Source organism: Neofelis nebulosa, chromosome 9 (genome assembly GCF_028018385.1).
Source record: "Neofelis nebulosa isolate mNeoNeb1 chromosome 9, mNeoNeb1.pri, whole genome shotgun sequence".
NCBI classification, from domain to species: domain Eukaryota; kingdom Metazoa; phylum Chordata; class Mammalia; order Carnivora; family Felidae; genus Neofelis; species Neofelis nebulosa.
In genome coordinates this window covers 115,032,313-115,051,444 of record NC_080790.1, presented here as the reverse complement: position 1 = coordinate 115,051,444, position 19,132 = coordinate 115,032,313, and the positions used below count along the sequence as shown (strand labels likewise).

Sequence of the window (19,132 nt, the reverse complement as noted above, 5' to 3'; positions counted from 1 at the left end):
GTTAGAAGAATTAAACATTAGCGAATCCTAACTATAAGAAACATTGAAGGATGTCTTTCAGGCAGATGGAAAAAGATACCAGATGGAAATCTGGATCTATACAACAGCACAAAGACTACTGGAAATGGTAACTACCTGGGTACTTAGCTAAGATTTTTTTATTATTATTATTTAAATTCTTTAAAGACAACTGTTTAAATAAAAATAGCAGGAGTATATTGTGGGATTTGTAAAGTAAAAAGGAATGACAACCATAATATGAACGCTGGGAAGGGAGAAATGGAAGCATACTATTTTAATGTTCTTATACTTTATGTAAAGTGGTATAATATCACTTGAAGGTAGACTGTGATAAGTTAAAGATATATATACAAACCCTAAAGTAATCATTAAAATATCAAACCAGGAAGGAATATCCAATAAGCCAATGAAGGAGATTAAAATACAGTAGTCCTGGGCTGCCTGGCTGGCTCAGCTAGTAGAACATATGACTCTTGATCTTGGGTTTGTGAGTTCAAGCCCCACACTGGGTGTAAAGCTTACTTAAAAAAATATAGTAGTTCCCCCTTATCTGCAGGGGATACATTCCTAGACCCCCAACGGACACCTGAAACCATGAAGAGTACAAACCTGAAACCATCAAGAGTACAAACATATACTATGTTCTTCCCTACACATACATACCCATGATAAGGTTTAATTTAAAGTTACACAAAGTAGGAGCGCCTGGGTGGCTCAGTTGGTTAAGCGTGTGACTTCGGCTCAGGTCATGATCTCACGGTCTGTGAGTTTGAGCCCCACGTCGGGCTCTGTGCTGCCAGCTCAGAGCCTGGAGCCTGCTTCGGATTCTGTGTCTTCCTCTCTCTCTGCCCCTCCCCTCCTCATGCTCTGTCTCTGTCTCAAAAGTGAATAAAAACATTAAAAAATATTTTTTTAAAGTTACGCAAAATAAGAGATTAATAATAACAACTAAAAATAAAACAGAACAATTATAACAATATACAGTAATAAAAGTTACGTGATGGTAGCCTCCCTCTCTCTCTCTCTCTCTCTCTCAAAATATCTTTTTGTACCATACTCACCTTTCTATGTGAAATGATAAAATGTCTACATGTCGATATGAAGTAAGGTGAATAATGTAGGCATTGTGATGTAGTGTTAGGCTACCATTGACCTTCTGATGATAATGTTAGAAGGAAGATTATCTGCTTCCAGACCATGGTTGACTGCAGGTAACTGAAACTGGAGAAAGCAAAGCCACAAATGGGGGAGGAGGGGGAACTACTGTACTTGATTTACCCAAAAGAGGGCAGAAAAAGAGGAAAAAGGAAACAATAGTTAGGACAAATAGGAAACAACTGGCAAGATTATAGACTTAAACCTAGCCAAATCAACAATCACCTTAAATGTAAATAGTCTAAACACTCCAATTAAAAAGCAAAGATTATAAGGTTGAAAAAAAAGCAAGACCAAACTATATGCTGCCTATAAAAAAGTTTAAATATAAAATGCAAATGGGCTAAAAGTAAAAGGATAGGCCAACAGGCACAGGAAAAGATGCTCAACATCACTCATCATCAGGGAAATGCAAATCAAAACCACAATGAGATATCACCTCATACCTGTTGTAATGGCTAAAATAAAAAACACGAGGAACAAGTGTTGGTGAGGATGTGGAGAAACAGGAAACCTCATGCACTGTTGGTGGGAATGCAAACTGGTGCCGGTAGACAAAATGGAGCTTCTTCAAAAAATTAAAAATAGAACTACCCTACGATCTAGTAATCCCACTTACTGGGTATTTACCCAAAGAATATCAAAATGTCAATTCAAAGGGACATATGCACCCTATCTTTACTGCAGGATTATTTAACAATAGCCAAATTACGGAAGCAACCTAAGTGTCCATCGATAGAAGAATGGATAAAGGAGATGCAGTTATATATTATTCAGCCACAAAAAAGAATGAAACTCTGCCATTTGCAACAACATGAATAGATCTACCGACTATTAAGATAAGTGAAATAAGCCAGTTAGAGAAAGACAAATATCATATGATTTCACTCATATGTGGAATTTAAGAAATAAAACAAACGAACAAAGGAAAAAAAGAGAGATGAACCAAAACCAAAACAAAGGAAAACAAACACACCAGACTTTTACCTATAGAGAATAAACAGATGGTTATCAGAGGGGAGGTGGGTAAGGGGATGGGTAAAATAGGTGAAGGGGATTAAAAGTACACTTATCTTGGGGCGCCTGGGTGGCTCAGTCGGTTAAACATCCGACTTCAGCTCAGGTCACGATCTCGCGGTCCGTGAGTTTGAGCCCCGCGTCGGGCTCTGGGCTGATGGCTCAGAGCCTGGAGCCTGCTTCCGATTCTGTGTCTCCCTCTCTCTCTGCCCCTCCCCTGTTCATGCTCTGTCTCTCTCTGTCTCAAAAATAAATAAAACGTTAAAAAAAAATTAAAAAAAAAAAGTACACTTATCTTGATGAGCATGGAGTAATATACAGAATTGTTGAATCACTATATTGTACACCTGAAATGAATATAGCACTGTGTGTTAACTACACTGGAATTAAAAATAAAAGTTAAAAAAAATAAAGTAAAAGGATAGAAAAAGATGTGCTGTGCTAACAGTCAGAAGAAAGTAGGATTGGCTGGACGCCCGGGTGGCTCAGTTGGTTTAGTGCCGACTTCAGCCTAGGTCATGATCTCACAGTTCGTGAGTTCAAGCCCCGTGCTGGGCTCTGTGCTAACAGCTCGGAGCCTGGAGCCTGCTTCGGATCCTGTGTCTCCCTCTCTCTCTGCCCCTACCCCACTTGTGCTTTGTCTCTCTCTCTCTCTCAAAAATAAAATAAACATTAAAAAAAAAAATTAAAAAAAAAAAAAAGAAAATGGGATTGGCTAAACATCAAAGTAGATTTCAAAGCAAAGACTATTACCAGAAACAAATTCATCCAGAGGACAATATGCACCTAAAAGAGTTTCAAAAAACATACAGCAAAAACAGACCTGCAAGGAAAAATATACACATCTAAATTACAGTCAAAAATTTCAATACCCATCCCTCAATCACTGATGCAACAAGCAGGCAGAAAGTCAACAAGGGTACCATAGACTTGAACAACACTACCAACCAACTTGTCCTGACATTTATAGGACACTCTGCCCAAGAACAGCAGAATACCCATTCTTTTCAAGTGTACACAGACCAAGATAGAGCATATTTTGGGCCATAAAACAAATCTCAATAAATTCAAAAGGATTCAAGTCATACACACAGTGTTTGTCCATTATGGTCTCTGCCGATAACAGCATTAAATTCAAAATCGGGGGGCACCTGGGTGGCTCAGTCGGTTAAGCGACCGACTTCAGCTCAGGTCATGATCTCACAGTTCATGGGTTCGAGCCCTGCATCAGGCTCCATGCTGACAGCTCAGAGCCTGGAGCCCATTTCGGATTCTGTGTCTCCCCCTCTCTCTCTCTGCCCCTCCCCCACTCATACTCTGTCTCTCTCTCCTTCAGAAATAAACATTAAAATAAAATGAAATAAAATAAAAATCAGTAATAGAAAGATCCTTGGAAAAAAATCTCCCAATATTTATAGACTAAATAATACACTTCTCCGTCTCAATAATGAATCAAAACAGAAGCCAGACAGAAATTTAAAAGTTATCTTGAACAGAATGACAATAAAAACACAACATATCAGAATTTCTGGGATGTCACTAAAGTAGTACTTAGGAAGAAATTTAGAGCACTGAACACCCATAATAGAGACATACATACACAAAAGGGGCCTCAAATAAATGACTCACCTTCTCTCTTAAGAAAGTAGAATATGGGGTGCCTGGGTAGCTCCATCAGTTAAGTGTCTGACTCTTGATTTAGGCTTAGGTCATGATCTCACAGCCGTGGGATCGAGCTCTGCACCAGGCTCTGTGCTGAGCATGCAGCCTGCTTATGATTCTCTCTCTGCCCTTTCCCCACTTGCACATGTGCTCTCTCAAGACAAATAAATAAGCATTAAAAAGAAAAAGTAGAGGGGCATCTGGGTGGCTCAGTTGGTTAAGTGTCTAACTTTGGCTCAGGTCATGATCTCACAGTTTGTGGGTTCGAGCCCCATGTCTGGCTCTGTGCTGACAGCTCAGAGTCTGGAGCCTGCTTTGGATTCTGTGTCTCCCTCTCTCTCTGCCCCTCCCCTGCTTGTGCTCTGTCTCTCAAAAATAAAAAAACATTCAAAATTTTAAAAAGAAGTAAAACTGTCTTTATTCACAGACAACATGAGTATCTGTAGAAATCTGATGGAATCTACGAAAAAGGCTACTAGTACTAGTAAATGAATTTATTGGCAAGGTTGTCAGGCTATAAGATCAATATATAAAACTCAATTTGTATTCAATTGTATAATGAAAAATCAGAAATAAAAAATACCATTTATAATGCCATCAAAAATATGAAATACCTAGGAAAAATCCAACAAAAAGATGTGGAAGACCCAAACACTGAAGAGTACAAAATATGGCTGAGAGAAAATTAAAAACCTAAATAAATGGGAGAGATATATCTTGTTCATGGGTCAGAAGACTCATTATTAAGATGCCAATTATTCCCAAATTGATCCATATTAATCCTGACTGAAATTCCAGCATATGTTTTTATAGAAATTGTTAAGATAATTTGAAAATTCATATGGAAATCAAAGGGCCTACAAACCCTGAAAAAGAACAAAATTGGAGGACTAAAACACCTGATCCTAAGAATTATAAGGCTACAGTAACAAAAAGTATGGTATTGGTATAAAAATAGATCAATAGAACAGAATGGAAATCCCACAAATAAATCTACAAATATATGGGCAACTGACTTTTGTCAAAGGCACAAAAAGAGAAAAGATGACCTTTTCAACAAATGATAAGAAAAACGAACTTGGATCCATACTTTGCACCATATACAAAAATTACCTAATGGATCATAGACCTAACCACAAAATGAAAACTATGGAAGTTCTAAAAGAAAAAAGAGGAGGAAAATCATTGTGATCTTGTGTTAGACCAAGATGTCTTAGATATGACACCAAAAACTAAATCCAGAAAAGAACAATTGATAAACCAGACTTCCTCACAATTAAAATTTTCTGCTCTTCTCTAAAGGACACTGCTAAAAGAATGGAAACACAAGCCAAAGACTGGGAGAAAATCCTTGCAAAGCACAGATCTGGTGAAGGACTTGTATGCAGAATATATAAAGAACTCCCAAAAGTTAGTAATAATAATAATTTTAAAAACCCAAGCAACTCAATGAAAAAAAAAAAAAGGCAAAAGATTTGGACACTTCACCAAAGAAGATATACAAGTGACATATAAGCACATGAGAAGATTCAACATAATTTGTCACTTAGGGATATGTAAATTAAAATCAGTGTGATATTATGCACCTGTTAGAATGGCTAAAATTAAAAAGATTACTCACAGCAGGTATTAGGATACGGAGCAACCGGAACTCTCATATACTGGGATGGGAATGAAAAGCGACACAATCATCTTGGAAGAGCTTCCACGTTTAACTGACACACACCTATCACATGGTCTAGGCACTTCCCTTCTCCACTTATTCACAGCAACTTTCTTTGTGGTAGACCCAAGCTAGAAACAACCCAAACATCCATCAGGAGATAAGCAAATAAATTCTGGTATATCCATACAAAGGAATGATGCTTGGAAATAAAAAAGAATCAACTGCTGACACACGACACCACGGATGAGTCTCAAAAGACTTCTGCTGAATGAGAAAGATGGGAGAAAAAGCATACTGTATTTATATAGAGCCCTAGGAAATGCAAACTCCTCTATAGTGACCGAAAGTAGATTGGTGTTTTCTTGGGGACGTTTAGAGGCTGTTGGGCAGAATTCCAAACGACATAGGAAACTCGGGTCGATGGATAGATGGTCTTGATTGTGGTGTTTCACGGTGTATATACCATGGTTCCAGTTCACAAATTTATCTGTACACACAGATGTATGGTTCTTTTAAAAGGCAGCTATGGTAGCAGTTGGAAGAACATGTTTGGGAGTTTTCAGCTGAAAAATACTCTGGTACACACCTGCCAGGGGACCCCCACCAGGCTACCTCAACCACAGGATACCTCAGTTACCTCCTCTGTAAAAAGGGGCTAATAACAGAACATGCCTCAGAGGATCATATTCAAGAATGAATAATATGTGGAAAGTGGAACAGCATCTGGAACACTGGAAGTATTCCATGAGTGGCACCCAGCGCCCTTCTCACCGCAAACGAGGAAACCAAGGCACGAGTGGAGGGAGCAGGGTATGAGGTAATTGTTGTTTTTGTTTGCTTTGCATCCCTTGCTGTGGTTAATTATTCTTTCTACCCCTTCCAAGGGATTCTGGTGGGGCTAAAACTCACAGTGTCCAATACCCCTGGAGCATGCAGCCTATAACAAAACCCTGTCTTCCTGGATAGAGTGATGCTCTAAGATGTGCAAACAGTAATCCAGGCCCATCAGGAACCCTTTCTGGGATTGATCTAAATTGAATATACTGAGGCAAGGAAGGGGAGGTCTTTTTCCTCTAGGCTTTCCAAACTGGCTAATGTAAGCCTAGAGTGATCTGTGACATGCCCTTACTGCCTCCCTCATAGGAAAGATTTTTGACAATGGGACAGAATGGGATTGAGAGAAGCAAATGAAGAAAGGGAAAATCCTAAAGCTAGCCTTTGAACCCCTGGATCTATCCATACCTGAAGCCAAACCTTTCCTTTCCTTGATGACTTACGAACCAGTCAATTCCCCTTGGGACATAAGACAGTTTGACCTATGTTTCTACTTGAAGGAGTCTTAGAGGACAGAGAGGTGGAGTTGGCAGTAAAATATTGGAGCTGGGAATCCAAAACCAGGTCTCACTGCTACCCAAGGTCAAACTTGATTGCCACTTCCTACCTGTGGGACCAGGGCAGATGCCTGCGATTCAGGATGGAGGGACCGAGCCAATGGGAAACGCTATGGGCTTGTACCACACAGGGGAACAACAGGGGCCTGAGCTCCCGAAAGCCTGACATGAGACTGAGCTTTGAGGGAAACCACTCAGCTCAACCCATGTAGGGACGATGACTCACCTCAGGCTCCTAACCCCTTGAAGAGATTCAAGAGACAGGACAACAGGTCAATGGCATATTTATTTACAATCAGACCAAAAAAAGGCATACAGGCATCTTTTAATTAAAAATAATAATGATGATGATTAAAAAAGTCAGAAAAATTGATGATGTTTGAACCTTTTATGAGGAGTCCATTTCCTAATTCCCCCCACCCCCAAAAAAGAGAATCTCTTAGGGAAAAAATCCGAGATTTGAATGAACAAAAGCCTCCATTATCATTCTCTACTGCTTGGGTTCCCTTTTCTCCAACCTGATTCTTGGTGGACACCGTTTGGCGCTACGGAGTCACTGTGAGCAAGGTTGAGAAGTCCACTGGTTTGACTGGTGGAGCTGGTAGGGGCTGCTGGGAGAACCTGGAGTCGGGGTGCAGGGTGTCATGGGGGTGGGGTGTGTTCCGAGCTTAGCCAGCATCCTGAGCTTTGTCTTGTGGTGGGAGTCCCAAAGAGGCTGATGCAAGGGTGAGCGGCTGTTACTTAAACACTAACCCCAGGGTGGGTTTGGCGTCTTGCAACTTAAGAACAAATGTTTGGTATGGGACATGCACAGGGTGCACAGGGGGTTGGGTGCTGACAGAGGAGCCAGGCTTGCAAAGCTAGCTCCCTCTTTCTAACTTGGCTCTTTGCCTATTCCTGGGAATCAGGGAAAGAGTGACAGAACTGACCTTCCATCTTCCTTCCCACAAGCAGGTGTCACCCAAGGAGGCAAGAATCAGACACACAGGAGATGGAGGTGGAAGCGGAGGGGATGGGTCTGGCTGAAAGAGCTGAGCATGAGCACTGAGGCGGGGGGATGTCAGGGATAGAACGCCTCTCTCCCCAGCCACCTAAAGGAGGGCATCTGAGGTCTCCCGGCCTTGTTCTGTGCTTGCTGGTAGGGGGAGTGGAGAGGGCCCGCCACCAGCACACTTCGCAAAGAGCAGCAACCCCCCGGGGAAAGAACTGGGGACTAATCCTGAGGGGTGAGGACCCTTGTCCCAGACAGACACGTGGATGCTTGGCTTGACTCTGTAAATACTTGGCCCTGGATCCAGGGTTTCTTGGCAAGCACAGTTCACTGCAAGTCTCTTCTCTGGTCCAGCAAACTCCCGCTGCTCCGAGCAGGGGTGAGTCCTGCTGTCCTGGGGCACTTGGCCCCAAGTACTTCCCGGGGTTTTTCTTGTAGCAATAAGACTTGGTCACCCTGGAGGCCTGGCTGGAAGCCCTGCTTTGGGCAGCCCTGGGAGGAGGTTGGGGGGAGAGAAGAGTGAGGGAGAGGGCTGGTAGAGGCTGGTCGGCACTGAGGATGCACATCCGGGCTAGAGCTGGGCTTTGTCGCGGCATCAGAGGTGAGGATGGGCCGTGAGAGGCTCGGAAACCTCACCGAAGCCCCAGAAGGCCAGGCGTTTCCTCTTCCAGTTAGTTGTGGGGTGGCCAACAGCCTGAGGAACTGAGGTGGAGACAGTGACCAAACCCAGTGTCTTGGTGATTTATCCATCCTGGATCCTTACGTTAAAAAAACTAAGGAAAAAACCCCCAACCAAAAATAAACCTGAATAAACAGGTCTGAGAGTTCCTGCTGGAGGGAACTTTCGTAGCACTGAAGAAAAAACAACCCACAAAAACCTCATCCCCCACAGAACTGGAATAAATTGATGAAGAAAAGTCCAAGATTTATCTACAGGCCCTCCCGCCCCCCACGCAGCCCCGGGATCCAGGAACACTGTGCCAGGAGTTACATTCCAAACGAGCAGGAGTTATTTTATTTGCGTGCCTGCAGTTCCCCACGCAGAGTGGCTTCCTGTCCGTGGACAGAGTGGGCCTGGCCATGGTCCACCCCCATCAGTCTATCTTCACAGCAGCGTAGATCTTGCGGACAAACATGTAGGCTGCATAGAAGCCAATGGTGCCCGTGAGAAGCCAGAAGGACAGGACCATGAGGGCCGTGTAGCCAAAGTACAGGAGAGAGGGGATGAACTCGACGATGTCCAGCTGGGGCAAGTGGAGAGAGAAGAGAGGGGTGGACACTTAGTGTCAGCCTGCCATGGCCAACCTGGACACCGCCCCCCACCCGACCTTCTCACTGATCTTGTGGTGAAGCGGAAGCCTGGTAGGGGAAGGGGCTTGCTCCGAGTCGGCAGGGAGGGGCAGGCGGAGCTCACAGCCATGGCGAGCCTTCATCGGCAGCAGGGCCCGGGTACCGCCTTGAGTGCTCATGACCACCATGGCAGGTTTTTAACCAGCCACAGATGGGGGACAGAGGGGCCCAACAGCACCCATGGTTCCACAGCTAGGAAGCAGAAGGAGGTAGAATTTAAGCCTTGGGCTGCAGGGCTGGGGGTGTCCAAGGCCCAATTCCACTATCCTAGGCCATTTCTTGTGCGGGGGGTGGGGGGGTGGGGCGGGCGGGTAGGGGTAGGAATCTTCCTGGAGAAGGGCCTTAGAGCTCATTGGGAGAGAGAGAGGAGCCAGGGCCAGCATGCCTTAGGAATGGCCACAGCTCTGTCACTTCTTCACCCTCCACAGTCCCCAGAACAGCATGGCAACAATCCTGGATGGCTGGAGCAGCAGCCGGGAGGTGGTGGGAGACAAGATTAAAGAGCGGGGAGCCACCATAAGCCAGCCTACAATCCTCTCCTCCTAAGAATGCTTCTGTCACTTTTGTTAACATCTCACAGGGAATTCATCTTGGAGCACGCTGGACTCTCCTGCAGAGTTTAGGGGCCCGGCAGGAATGCCAGAGACCTGTTTGTGGTGGTGTTTGCTGGGGTGGGCAGAGCTAATCTGGAACCTTGGTATCAAGACCTACTCGGCACACCAGGGCCTGAGTGGGGACTGTGCTGGGGCTCATGGGTAGACACATGGTCACAAAATGCCAGGAGCTCGGAAGAAGTCAATATATCCTCCAACTGGGGAGTGAAGGCCATGTTTTCAGGCTTAACCCTCCCCAGGTTCATACTTTCTCGTGTCTGGAGATGGGGTGAGGGAGGTAGGGGACAGGACAGTGGTAGGTAAACCCAGTGGCAAAACCAGGAAAGGTACAAGGCAAATAGGCAAAGCTGGAAAGGCCCCTAGAATTCAGGCCGGCCAAGGCTGTCATTTTACAGACAGGATCTGGGGCTGGGGTGGAGGTTTTTAGAGCAGAGAAGAAAGACTGGGGCACAGGGAAGAAGAAAAGGAGATCATGATATGACCCCAGGGGCAGTCTAGGAGGCCCTGTAGCTAGGTTTCATTTGTCCAACACTGTCTCCCATCTTCCATCTTCCCAGTGTTTTGGGGTACCCACTCCTTTACTCTGTGGCCCTGCTGGGGCTGTCAGTTTTAACACAGAACCTAAGCAGGTCGATCAGAGGACGCCATCCCATGGGACCTGAGGAGCAGTGAGGGATGGCCTGTAACCCAGGCCAATGAGCATCTTCCCTGGGACTGGTAACTTGACGGTAGAGGAAAGATGTTCTTTTAGCTCTAGGGCTGCCACTGGCATCTTTCCACTTTGAGGCAAGATCCTGCATGCAGATTAAAGCCAAGAATACACACAGAGCTGAGGAATGGATGTGGAGCACCATTTGAAATGCTGGATCTAACCATGCCTGAAGCTAGAACTCCAGCTTCTCAAACTTCCCAAGTTATACCAGTCAATACATTCTCTTTTTGCTTAAGCCAGTTGGAAATGAGTTTTGGTCACTTTCCGCTCAAAAGTTCTGATGAATACGGGCTATAGAGGAGGGAAATTAGATTTCTTCTGGATGATTCCAGGAATAAGAGGATGGCCTGAAGATGGACGTTACAGGGTGATGGATTCCAGTGTGAATCAAGGAAGACTTTGATAATGACAGGAGGTGCTAACCAAAGAGACTGAGAATGCCAGGAGGGAATGTCTTCTGTCACTGGAGGTGCTAGAGCAGGGGTCAGCAAGCTTTTTCTTCAAAAGCCAGATAATACATAGTTTAGGTTTCGCAGGCCATGTGGCCTCTGTCACAACTACTCAACACTGCCACTATAGTGTGAAAGCAGCCATAGACAATACGTAAGTGAACGAGCATGGCTGTGTTCCAATAAAACTTTATTTACAGAAACAGGCTCACTGGTGCACGCACTAGTTTGCTGACCCCTGAACTACATGGTTACTTGCTGGGATCTCTGGAAAAGAGGGGCACAGTCGGCAAACCGGAAGCGGGGGTGGAGTACCATAGGATGATCCACACAGTTCTTTCCAACCTGACGATTTGGCCAAAGGGCGTTCTAAGCCTCCACCAACTGACCTGTGACTCTGGTTTGGGAGGACACCCTGGTTGCAAGCAGAGAGGACTCTGCCTGTTTTTGGATTCTGGAGACCTGAGAGGCACAGCGGGTGAGACCGTCTTCGGTGGTAGCCTTGGAAGGGAGGGGTCCACCACAGTGAGCCCAAACTCCTTTCAGTGGCCCATCCATCTGGCTCATGTGTCATGCACAGACCTACCAAAACCACTGTGGCAAGTGGGGATCTGCTTGTGTCCTTCCATGCCACTACTGGGTGAACCCGAGTTCCTAAATTTGGGCACCAAAGCCTATTTCGGAATTTTCTGCTTTTATCCTCATTAACTCTTCTCATCTACCTTCTTTGTTCTTTCATGTTCTTGCTATTTCTTTCTTAGTTTGAGCTGAGTACCTCATTATCAGTGTCTCCAATTTCCTGTGAACAGTGCTGTAAGGTGAGAGATTTCCTTTAAGTTCTGCTTTGGCTGTATCTCACAGGTTTCGCATGCAATATTGTGCCACTTATCCTGAAGGCTTTTGTCTCCCAAACACACAGAACACAGATTCTCTCTGTCCTAAAAGGCAGCATGTTCTAGAACACAATGACTTTGGTTCTTCCCACTGTTGGTGGGAAAGACTCAGACACTTGGGTGTTCCCCCAGCACCCTCGTGTCCACCAACCTGCCCTGAAAGGGCTGGGGGCTCCCTCACACAGGGCAGTACCTTGTTAACAAAATAAAAGATGGCATAGACAAGGACGTAGAACGCAGATCCCCCGGAGACTAGGAAATTCCTCCACCACCAGCGGTAATCCTGAGGAAACAGAGCAGAGTTATTGTCTCTAGGCACAATCTCTCTTCCCCAAGTTTCATGGTTGCCTGAGGGGCTAAAGACCCTAGATAAGAACAGTGATATTTGGGGTCATGGGAATGTTTTCTGTCTTGACTGTGATCATGGTTACACAACCGTATGCATTTCTAAAAATTCACTGAACTGTAGACTAAAATTGGTGAACTTTATTCTGCATACGTGATACCTCAATTAAAAAAAAAAAAAATCAACAAGGACCACAGCAAAAGAGCAGCAGTAACAACAACTAACATTTCTTGAGCAAATGCTCGCTGCAGGCCAGACACCATTCTAAGTGTTATACATGAATCAGCTCATCTACTCCTTGTAGTAGCTGAGTCAGGCCCTCTTGCTATCCTGTCACATGATGAGGAACAGAAGACACAGAGAGGTTAACCAACTGCCCAACCAGGGCTTCTAATGCAGGAGCCAGGGATTCAGCTCAGGCTGTTTGTCCCAGAGCCCTTCCCAAGGGGCTCCACCAAGAGCTAGTCTGCAGAGGGAGGGAAGGTCGTCCCATCTGCCTCAGCTACTGGAGAAACCACTACTGGAGTGGACTCTGTACTGACAAATCTAAGTGTCCTTCTGCAAGTCGCAGTAACTACTCCATGTGACTATGCTGTGAGGTAGGGATTCTTAAATCCAGTCTACAGCTGAATAAATGGGGGTTCAGCTAAGTGAAGTGATGTACTTGCCTAAGACCTCATAGCCAGAGGAGGGGGGCCCCATGGGAAACCCAGACAGCTTCATGACCCATCCAGTCCAGACCCAGCTTTCCTCACCCCCAACTCTTGGCCCCATTCCCCTCACCTCTGCACAGAGCTGGAAGTACACCATGACGATGCTGATTTGTGAACACGACACCACCAGGATGATGAAGACAAGGAACAGGAAGCCAAAAAGGTAATAGAACTGATTCTCCCAGATTGCCTGTGGACACATCACAGCTGGCCTTCAGCTAGCCTGCCTCCACCCAGCGACCCCTTCCCTTGGCACATGCTGCCTGTTCTCGAAAAGCCACCCCTCAGTTCCAACCGGCACACCACCTGCCATCAGGACAGGAATGGAGACACCATCATGATACCATTGGGGCCTGTAGGCCTCGCATGTGGGTCTGACTGGCCCTTCCTCCCTGGAGCACAGGGGGAGCCAGGGTGTTCTCAGGGAGGAGCTGCGGCATGGCTGATCCTGCAATGGGTGGGCCCCAGCCTGAACTTGACAACTTGTGGAAAATAATGAATCCCACCCAAATCAAAATTACACAGCAGCCACCACCACTTACGGGCAGCCTACTGTGTGCCAGACAAGGTGCTACATGCTTTATGTGCATCTCCAGATATAAGCCTATGAAAGCGTGGCCATTCACGGATGAGGAAGCCAAGGCTCAGAGAGGCTGGCGATTGGCCCAGGGTCACACAAAAAGAGTAAGGTACCCCCTCTGGGGGGCAGCCAACCCATCCTCTGACCCTTTTCCTAGGCAGGGCTAGGTGGGCAAGGGGGTCTCAGCAGGGAGGGGCTGGACCACTCCAGAGCAGCAGATGCTGGGCCAGTATATCAGCAGGGAGGGGCTGGACCACTCCAGGGCAGCGGATGCTGGCCCAGTATAGATTTGGTGCAAGGCACTCTAGGTGCAGAGTGCCGAGCTGGCTCAGCCAGGTGCAGATGGCTCTAAAGAGCCCTTCTGCCAACTTCCATCTTGGCAAGCCTGGGCAGGAGTCACATCATCCCAACAGCTACTACTTAACAAGCTCTGCTTGAGTGCCAAGCCCTGTGCCTTTTATAGACATTGTCACATTCTAGCCTCACAACAATCCTGAGAATTAGGAATCACTCCCCCCGCTTTCCTGAGAGTTCAGAGTATAACAGGTAAAAAGATGTATAGGGACCTGGAAATCAAATCAGATGCCATGACGTTAGTCATGGTGGAGACTGGCTGCCATATTACTGACACAGCTTCTATTTACTGAGCACTTCCCACACACCAGACCCCATATACAATGGCCTATCTCATTTATCCTTCCAAGCCATCTAAGGGGCAGGAGTGGACACCCTGAGAGCATAAATGGGCCTGTCTGAAATCTCTCAGGTGGTAACAGGCAGAGCACATAAGTGGAGGGACAGGGACGAGGCTAGTAGGGGTGAAGGTTGTGTGTGGAGGGGCGGGGGAGCACCCTACCAACCTCTTGGGGCTGACCTAGCCCCGGGGAGAAGCAGTACTCACACTGAAAATGAAGAAGAGCTCGATGAACATGGCGCCGAAGGGCAGGATCCCAGCCATGAGAATGCTACGGTAGAAGGGGAGGGTTAACACCGCTAGGAGAGCCGGGCCACTGGGCATCCAGGCTCCTCCCAGGTAGCATGAGGGATGGTGCTCACACAGGTGTGGTGGTTCTAACTCTCTGGCATACTTTTTGGACCATAACAGCCTCCTGAGAGAGAGGCAAGCTGGGCATCAATCTCCTCATTTTATAGATGGGGAAAGTGAGGTACAGAGAGGTGGCATAACTTGCCTAGATCTAAGTGATGGTCTTCCCCTGTCTCATCTGCACTTTTCCATCCCTCCCTTCCCTATCCTGGGGGTTCTTAGGCCAACACCAAGTCTGGTTACAACTTGGTCTCCTTAATGTGGCGTCGAGTTAAGCTTTCACGAAGTCTACGAGAGCCTGTTGGAGCTGCAAAATACCAGGCACAACATCCCAGGGGAGGGTACCCTGTTCCGCGTTCTAAGGAAATGGCTCAGGGCAGTGTCCGCCTTGCCCACTCTAGAATTCCCTGGCCTCACCCCTGCCAGAGACTCACCCAACAAATCGGTTCATGTACCACCGCTGTTCGGGGATCTGCCGGGGAATCTGGTTGGTGCGCACAGGGTTGTCATATGGCTGCTTGCGGAAGCCGAAGTAGTAGCCCAGGTAGACAAGGGGCAGGGAGATCCCGAACCACATGCACAGCAGGGCCACCATGGTGGGGAAGGGTACCTGCGGGCACAGCACCGTGAGACCCCACAAGGCCCTGAAGCTCAGGCCAGGGGCTATGCAGGGAGGAGGGGGACCTAATGGGTCCCATGGAAGGAAGGCCACTACGACCAAGAAGATCCTGCTTTCACATCCCCCACAAGGCTCCTGGCCAGAACCTCCTGGGGCTGATCCAGCCCTGAGGAAACATGGAGGGCAGCTTGAGGACCTTAAAGAAGGAGCCCCGGCATCCAAGAGGGGCTCGTCATCCAGGGAGGAGGCAGGAAGCAAGAACATAATGGGGTGGTGAAGAGGCCAGGATGAAGAATTACATGGTATGTTAACCGAAGACAAAAGGGAAAAAACAAAAATGCACAAATTGTGTGTTCCCAATTTTGTTAAAATGAAACACCATAATACACTCTGAAGCCAAAAAAGCAGGTTATAAAACTGTATGTATAGGACTCCATTTTAATAGAAACATCCCAGTATTTATATGTATATGTGCCTACAGAGGCCTATGCTGAAAAGTTGACAGTACTTCCTCAGATGGGATGTAGGGATTATAAGTGATTTTTCATTTTTTTCTTTATCCTGTTCTACACAGTATTATGTTGTTACAAGAGTCATGCAAACTGGAAGAAGTGAATTAATATATACAAAGTGTTGAGAACAGTACTTATTCCAATGTAAGCACAATATAAATGCCTGCTGTTACACTGCAATTTTAAAGTTATATCATTCTATTTTAAATATAGCTGAAAAGACTGCAAAAATATACTACAACTTCTCTGTACTTTCCAAAATTTCTACAATGAGTATTTATAATGAGCAGTTGGTAACTAACTGGGAGGAAAATGTTGAAAGAGAGAAGGAACACAGGTATAAAAGAGGAAGTGAGAGGATGAACATGACTCTGTCTTCCCCAACCGCTGCAGAGAAGCCAGTCCACCGGCACCCCGGACTCCCAGCCTCACCCAAGGGCCTCTGATCAATGGGCACCTGCAGGTGGAGGGGAGGCGGCTCTCGCCACTGAGGCCAGGATGGCAAATGCCTGCCCTCCCCCTCCACTGCAATCCTGCCACAGGATCAAAACCCACCCCCAGCTGAGTCTGCAATCCTACTCCATGAGTCCCGCACAAGTTACGACCAATGGCCGGGGCTGGCAGGGTCCCCGCTCTGAGGGCAGGACAACCCGCGGGGGCTGGTGTTGCGGGACAGGGACAGGCGGAGAGCCTTGTTTGGGATACTGACCTAATAAACCCACAGCAGGCAACGTTCCCTTGGCCGAGGCAACGGGAGATTCCCCAGCTGGCCCCTGGACTGTGGAAATCTCCCTTTAGAGAAGTGAGCTCTGGCCAGCTGTCTGCAAGAGCCCACAAGAAGGCCAGGGCTGGAGTATGGGCAGCCGGACGGGCAGGGCTGGGGAAACCCCAGCTCGTCCACAGCCCCTGGGACTGGGAACAGAATGCTGGGGACTCAGAAAAGGGAAGGGAACAGCAGGAAGTGACCTATGGGAGTGGGACCGAGCATAGCCGGCCCTCCCTTACTTACTGCTCCTGATGAGTGCTTTCCCCAGATGAAGCAATTCAAAACGAAGCAGATGCCAAAAACCACACCAGGGTACAGCGTTGCCGTCTGGAAGCAAGGGAGACCAAGTTGGGGGTTGCAACTAGGGAGCTGCCACCCGTTCCAGTGGGGTCCCCAGACTAGAGGCCCTCAACCCTCCTTGTCCCTCAGGACTCAGCTCAAGGACCATTCCTTCCAGAAAACATTCCCTCAACTGCCCTTCCCCTGCCCTCATCCCAGTCTGTGAATATGTATTGTTACCTGGTCAATATCTGCCTATCCCCGAGACTGGAAGCGCCTCAGGAGCTCCCCCTGCCCACTGAGCTGCTCCCAATCCTTAGAACACAGTAGCTGCTCAATACACATTTGCTGAACAGGAATGGCAGCTCCCTAGTTGCAATGAATGCAACTCCCTAGGAATTAATGAATAAAACTTTTATAAAACACCTATGTCTGGGCCTCACCCAAACAGCCTAGAGTGGTGGATAAGCTTTGAATCTTAGGGGCAGTGGGTGCTGGCCTCACAACACATCCTCTCACCTACTCCTCACTACATGCCTGCCTCGATGGATAATTAGCATTACCCTTTTTAAAGAAGAGGGCACTGAGGCCCAGCAATGTTAAATACACACCCTGACTCCACACAGCTAAGGGTGGATCAGAGGCTCAAACACAAGCAGTGTAACCTGAGTCCCAGCTCCTGACCCACTGCATTGTAGACCATCCATTCAGATCTCTTGGACTGGGGCCCAGGCAAACGGAACCAAAGCCCTGGGCCTACAGGAGCCTTCTTTACTGCTGTGGCCGCCCAAGCACCCAGGAGGGCCACTGACCACATTGCCTGAGGGCCCCTGCAATCCGGCACTCAACCTCCAATGCCAATTTCATCTTAGGCCCATAGCCCCACTTCCCCGCCCTCCACAACAGGTCACTGCCCTTGTGCTGTTATGCAAGCAGAGTTATCTCAGGGTATCTGCCTCCTGAGTGCTAATGCTGTACCAAGGGCCTTCCATGCAGTTTCTCTATCCACACAACAACTCTGAGGGGTAGGTGCAACCATCCCCCACCGGAGATGGGGAAAGAGAAAGGACAGAGCCAGGACTGGGGACTAGGAGATTCCAGAACCCCAGACCACCCTGCTGGCTGCTTCCGCCCACCTGAAACCTTCCTCAAGGCCCACTTCAAATGCCATTTCCTCCCTTGTTGCGTGTTCCTGCTTCATACCATTGTGCAGCAGGGCATTCAACTGCCCTCCTGGCCGAAATTTACAGAATGGGCACTGTGCTAGGTACCAGGGGTGAGAACAGGAAGGTTCCAGCGAGGCAGACAGACCCATAAATGGAGAACTAGCTCCATGGCACTATTTGTAGGCATGAGGCTCTGCCCAGGTTCCTCTGGGGTGTCAAGGAGGACACAGAGGTCAGAATGGAGGAGGAGGCTTCTAGAGGGTGACACTGGAGCTAGACCTTATGGATGAGGTGGGAGGAGAGAGGGGGTGGTGTGGCCGGGCACAGGGGAAGACAGGCTGGAGAAGGGCAGATGAGTATCTGTACCGCTGTGGGCCGTAGCACATGCTCACCTGTGGGCAGAGGCAGAGCCCCAGGGAAGGGTCATCTCTTGCAGGGACACCAGGGGCGCCTAAGATAGTCAAGGGTCCGGGCGAGAGGCAAAGATATCCTAAACCTGGGCAAGAGTTCTAGAGCCAGAGCTGGAGCTGGGAGGGAATTCACAGACTGTCTGGCAGGAAAACTCTCAACACTTGTTGCCCGAGAGGAGGTGGGCAGGAGGGAGCAGGAGGCTGGGAAGCAACGCAACAGTCTGGCCTGGGGGTCCAGGTGAATGATGGTGCCTTCAGACGCAAGGCCCAGGTGCGGAGCAGAGAGGCTGGGTTTGGTGTGGGGCTGGCTGAGGGAGGTCCTGGGGGTGCTGTGGGAGGAAGAGCCGCACCAGGGAAGGTGGGGCTGGGTTCCATGCCTCCATAGGTCCTCAGTTCTTGGCACACCGTGGCCTGAGAAAAATACTCAATGCATCAAGAATTTAGGACCTTTCTTTGATCCTTCTATAACAGTCCCCTTCACAGCTCTTCTACAGGGAGGGCTTAATTTGTGCCAGGGGTGTCGCAGCTAGAGCTCCCCTGGGGCTTGAGAGAGAGAGAGAGAGAGAGAGAGAGAGAAAGAGAGAGCGAGAGAGCGAGGGAGGGAGGGAAGGGTTTCAGAAAGCTGGGACCACAAGCTTCTCTGAGTTTGGCACCAGGGGGTTCCTGGGTCCTGGAGGGCCTCACTTGTCTGGGAGAGGGGGCTTAGGGCTCCCTGAGAGATAGGGTCAAGTCCCAGGCATCCTCCTGGGTTTCTATGGTCTTTTCTGTTGCCAAG

The 19,132-nt window shown here is 47.7% G+C and overlaps 1 protein-coding gene across 4 annotated transcripts in view; it reads right to left on the bottom strand.

Moving 5' to 3' along the window:
* Positions 1-7,179: 7,179 nt before the first annotated feature.
* TM9SF4 (transmembrane 9 superfamily member 4) overlaps positions 7,180-19,132 on the bottom strand; it is a 53,841-nt gene continuing 41,888 nt past the window's right edge. For all 4 annotated transcript variants that reach the window (XM_058685214.1, XM_058685213.1, XM_058685215.1 and 1 more), the window contains 6 exons: positions 16,746-16,829; positions 15,040-15,215; positions 14,462-14,525; positions 13,051-13,170; positions 12,115-12,204; positions 7,180-9,147 (listed from right to left, as the gene is read on the bottom strand). In XM_058685214.1, coding sequence (XP_058541197.1) covers positions 8,998-9,147; positions 12,115-12,204; positions 13,051-13,170; positions 14,462-14,525; positions 15,040-15,215; positions 16,746-16,829 — 684 coding nt within the window. In that variant the 3' untranslated portion in view covers positions 7,180-8,997. The remainder of the gene's footprint in view (positions 9,148-12,114; positions 12,205-13,050; positions 13,171-14,461; positions 14,526-15,039; positions 15,216-16,745; positions 16,830-19,132) is intronic.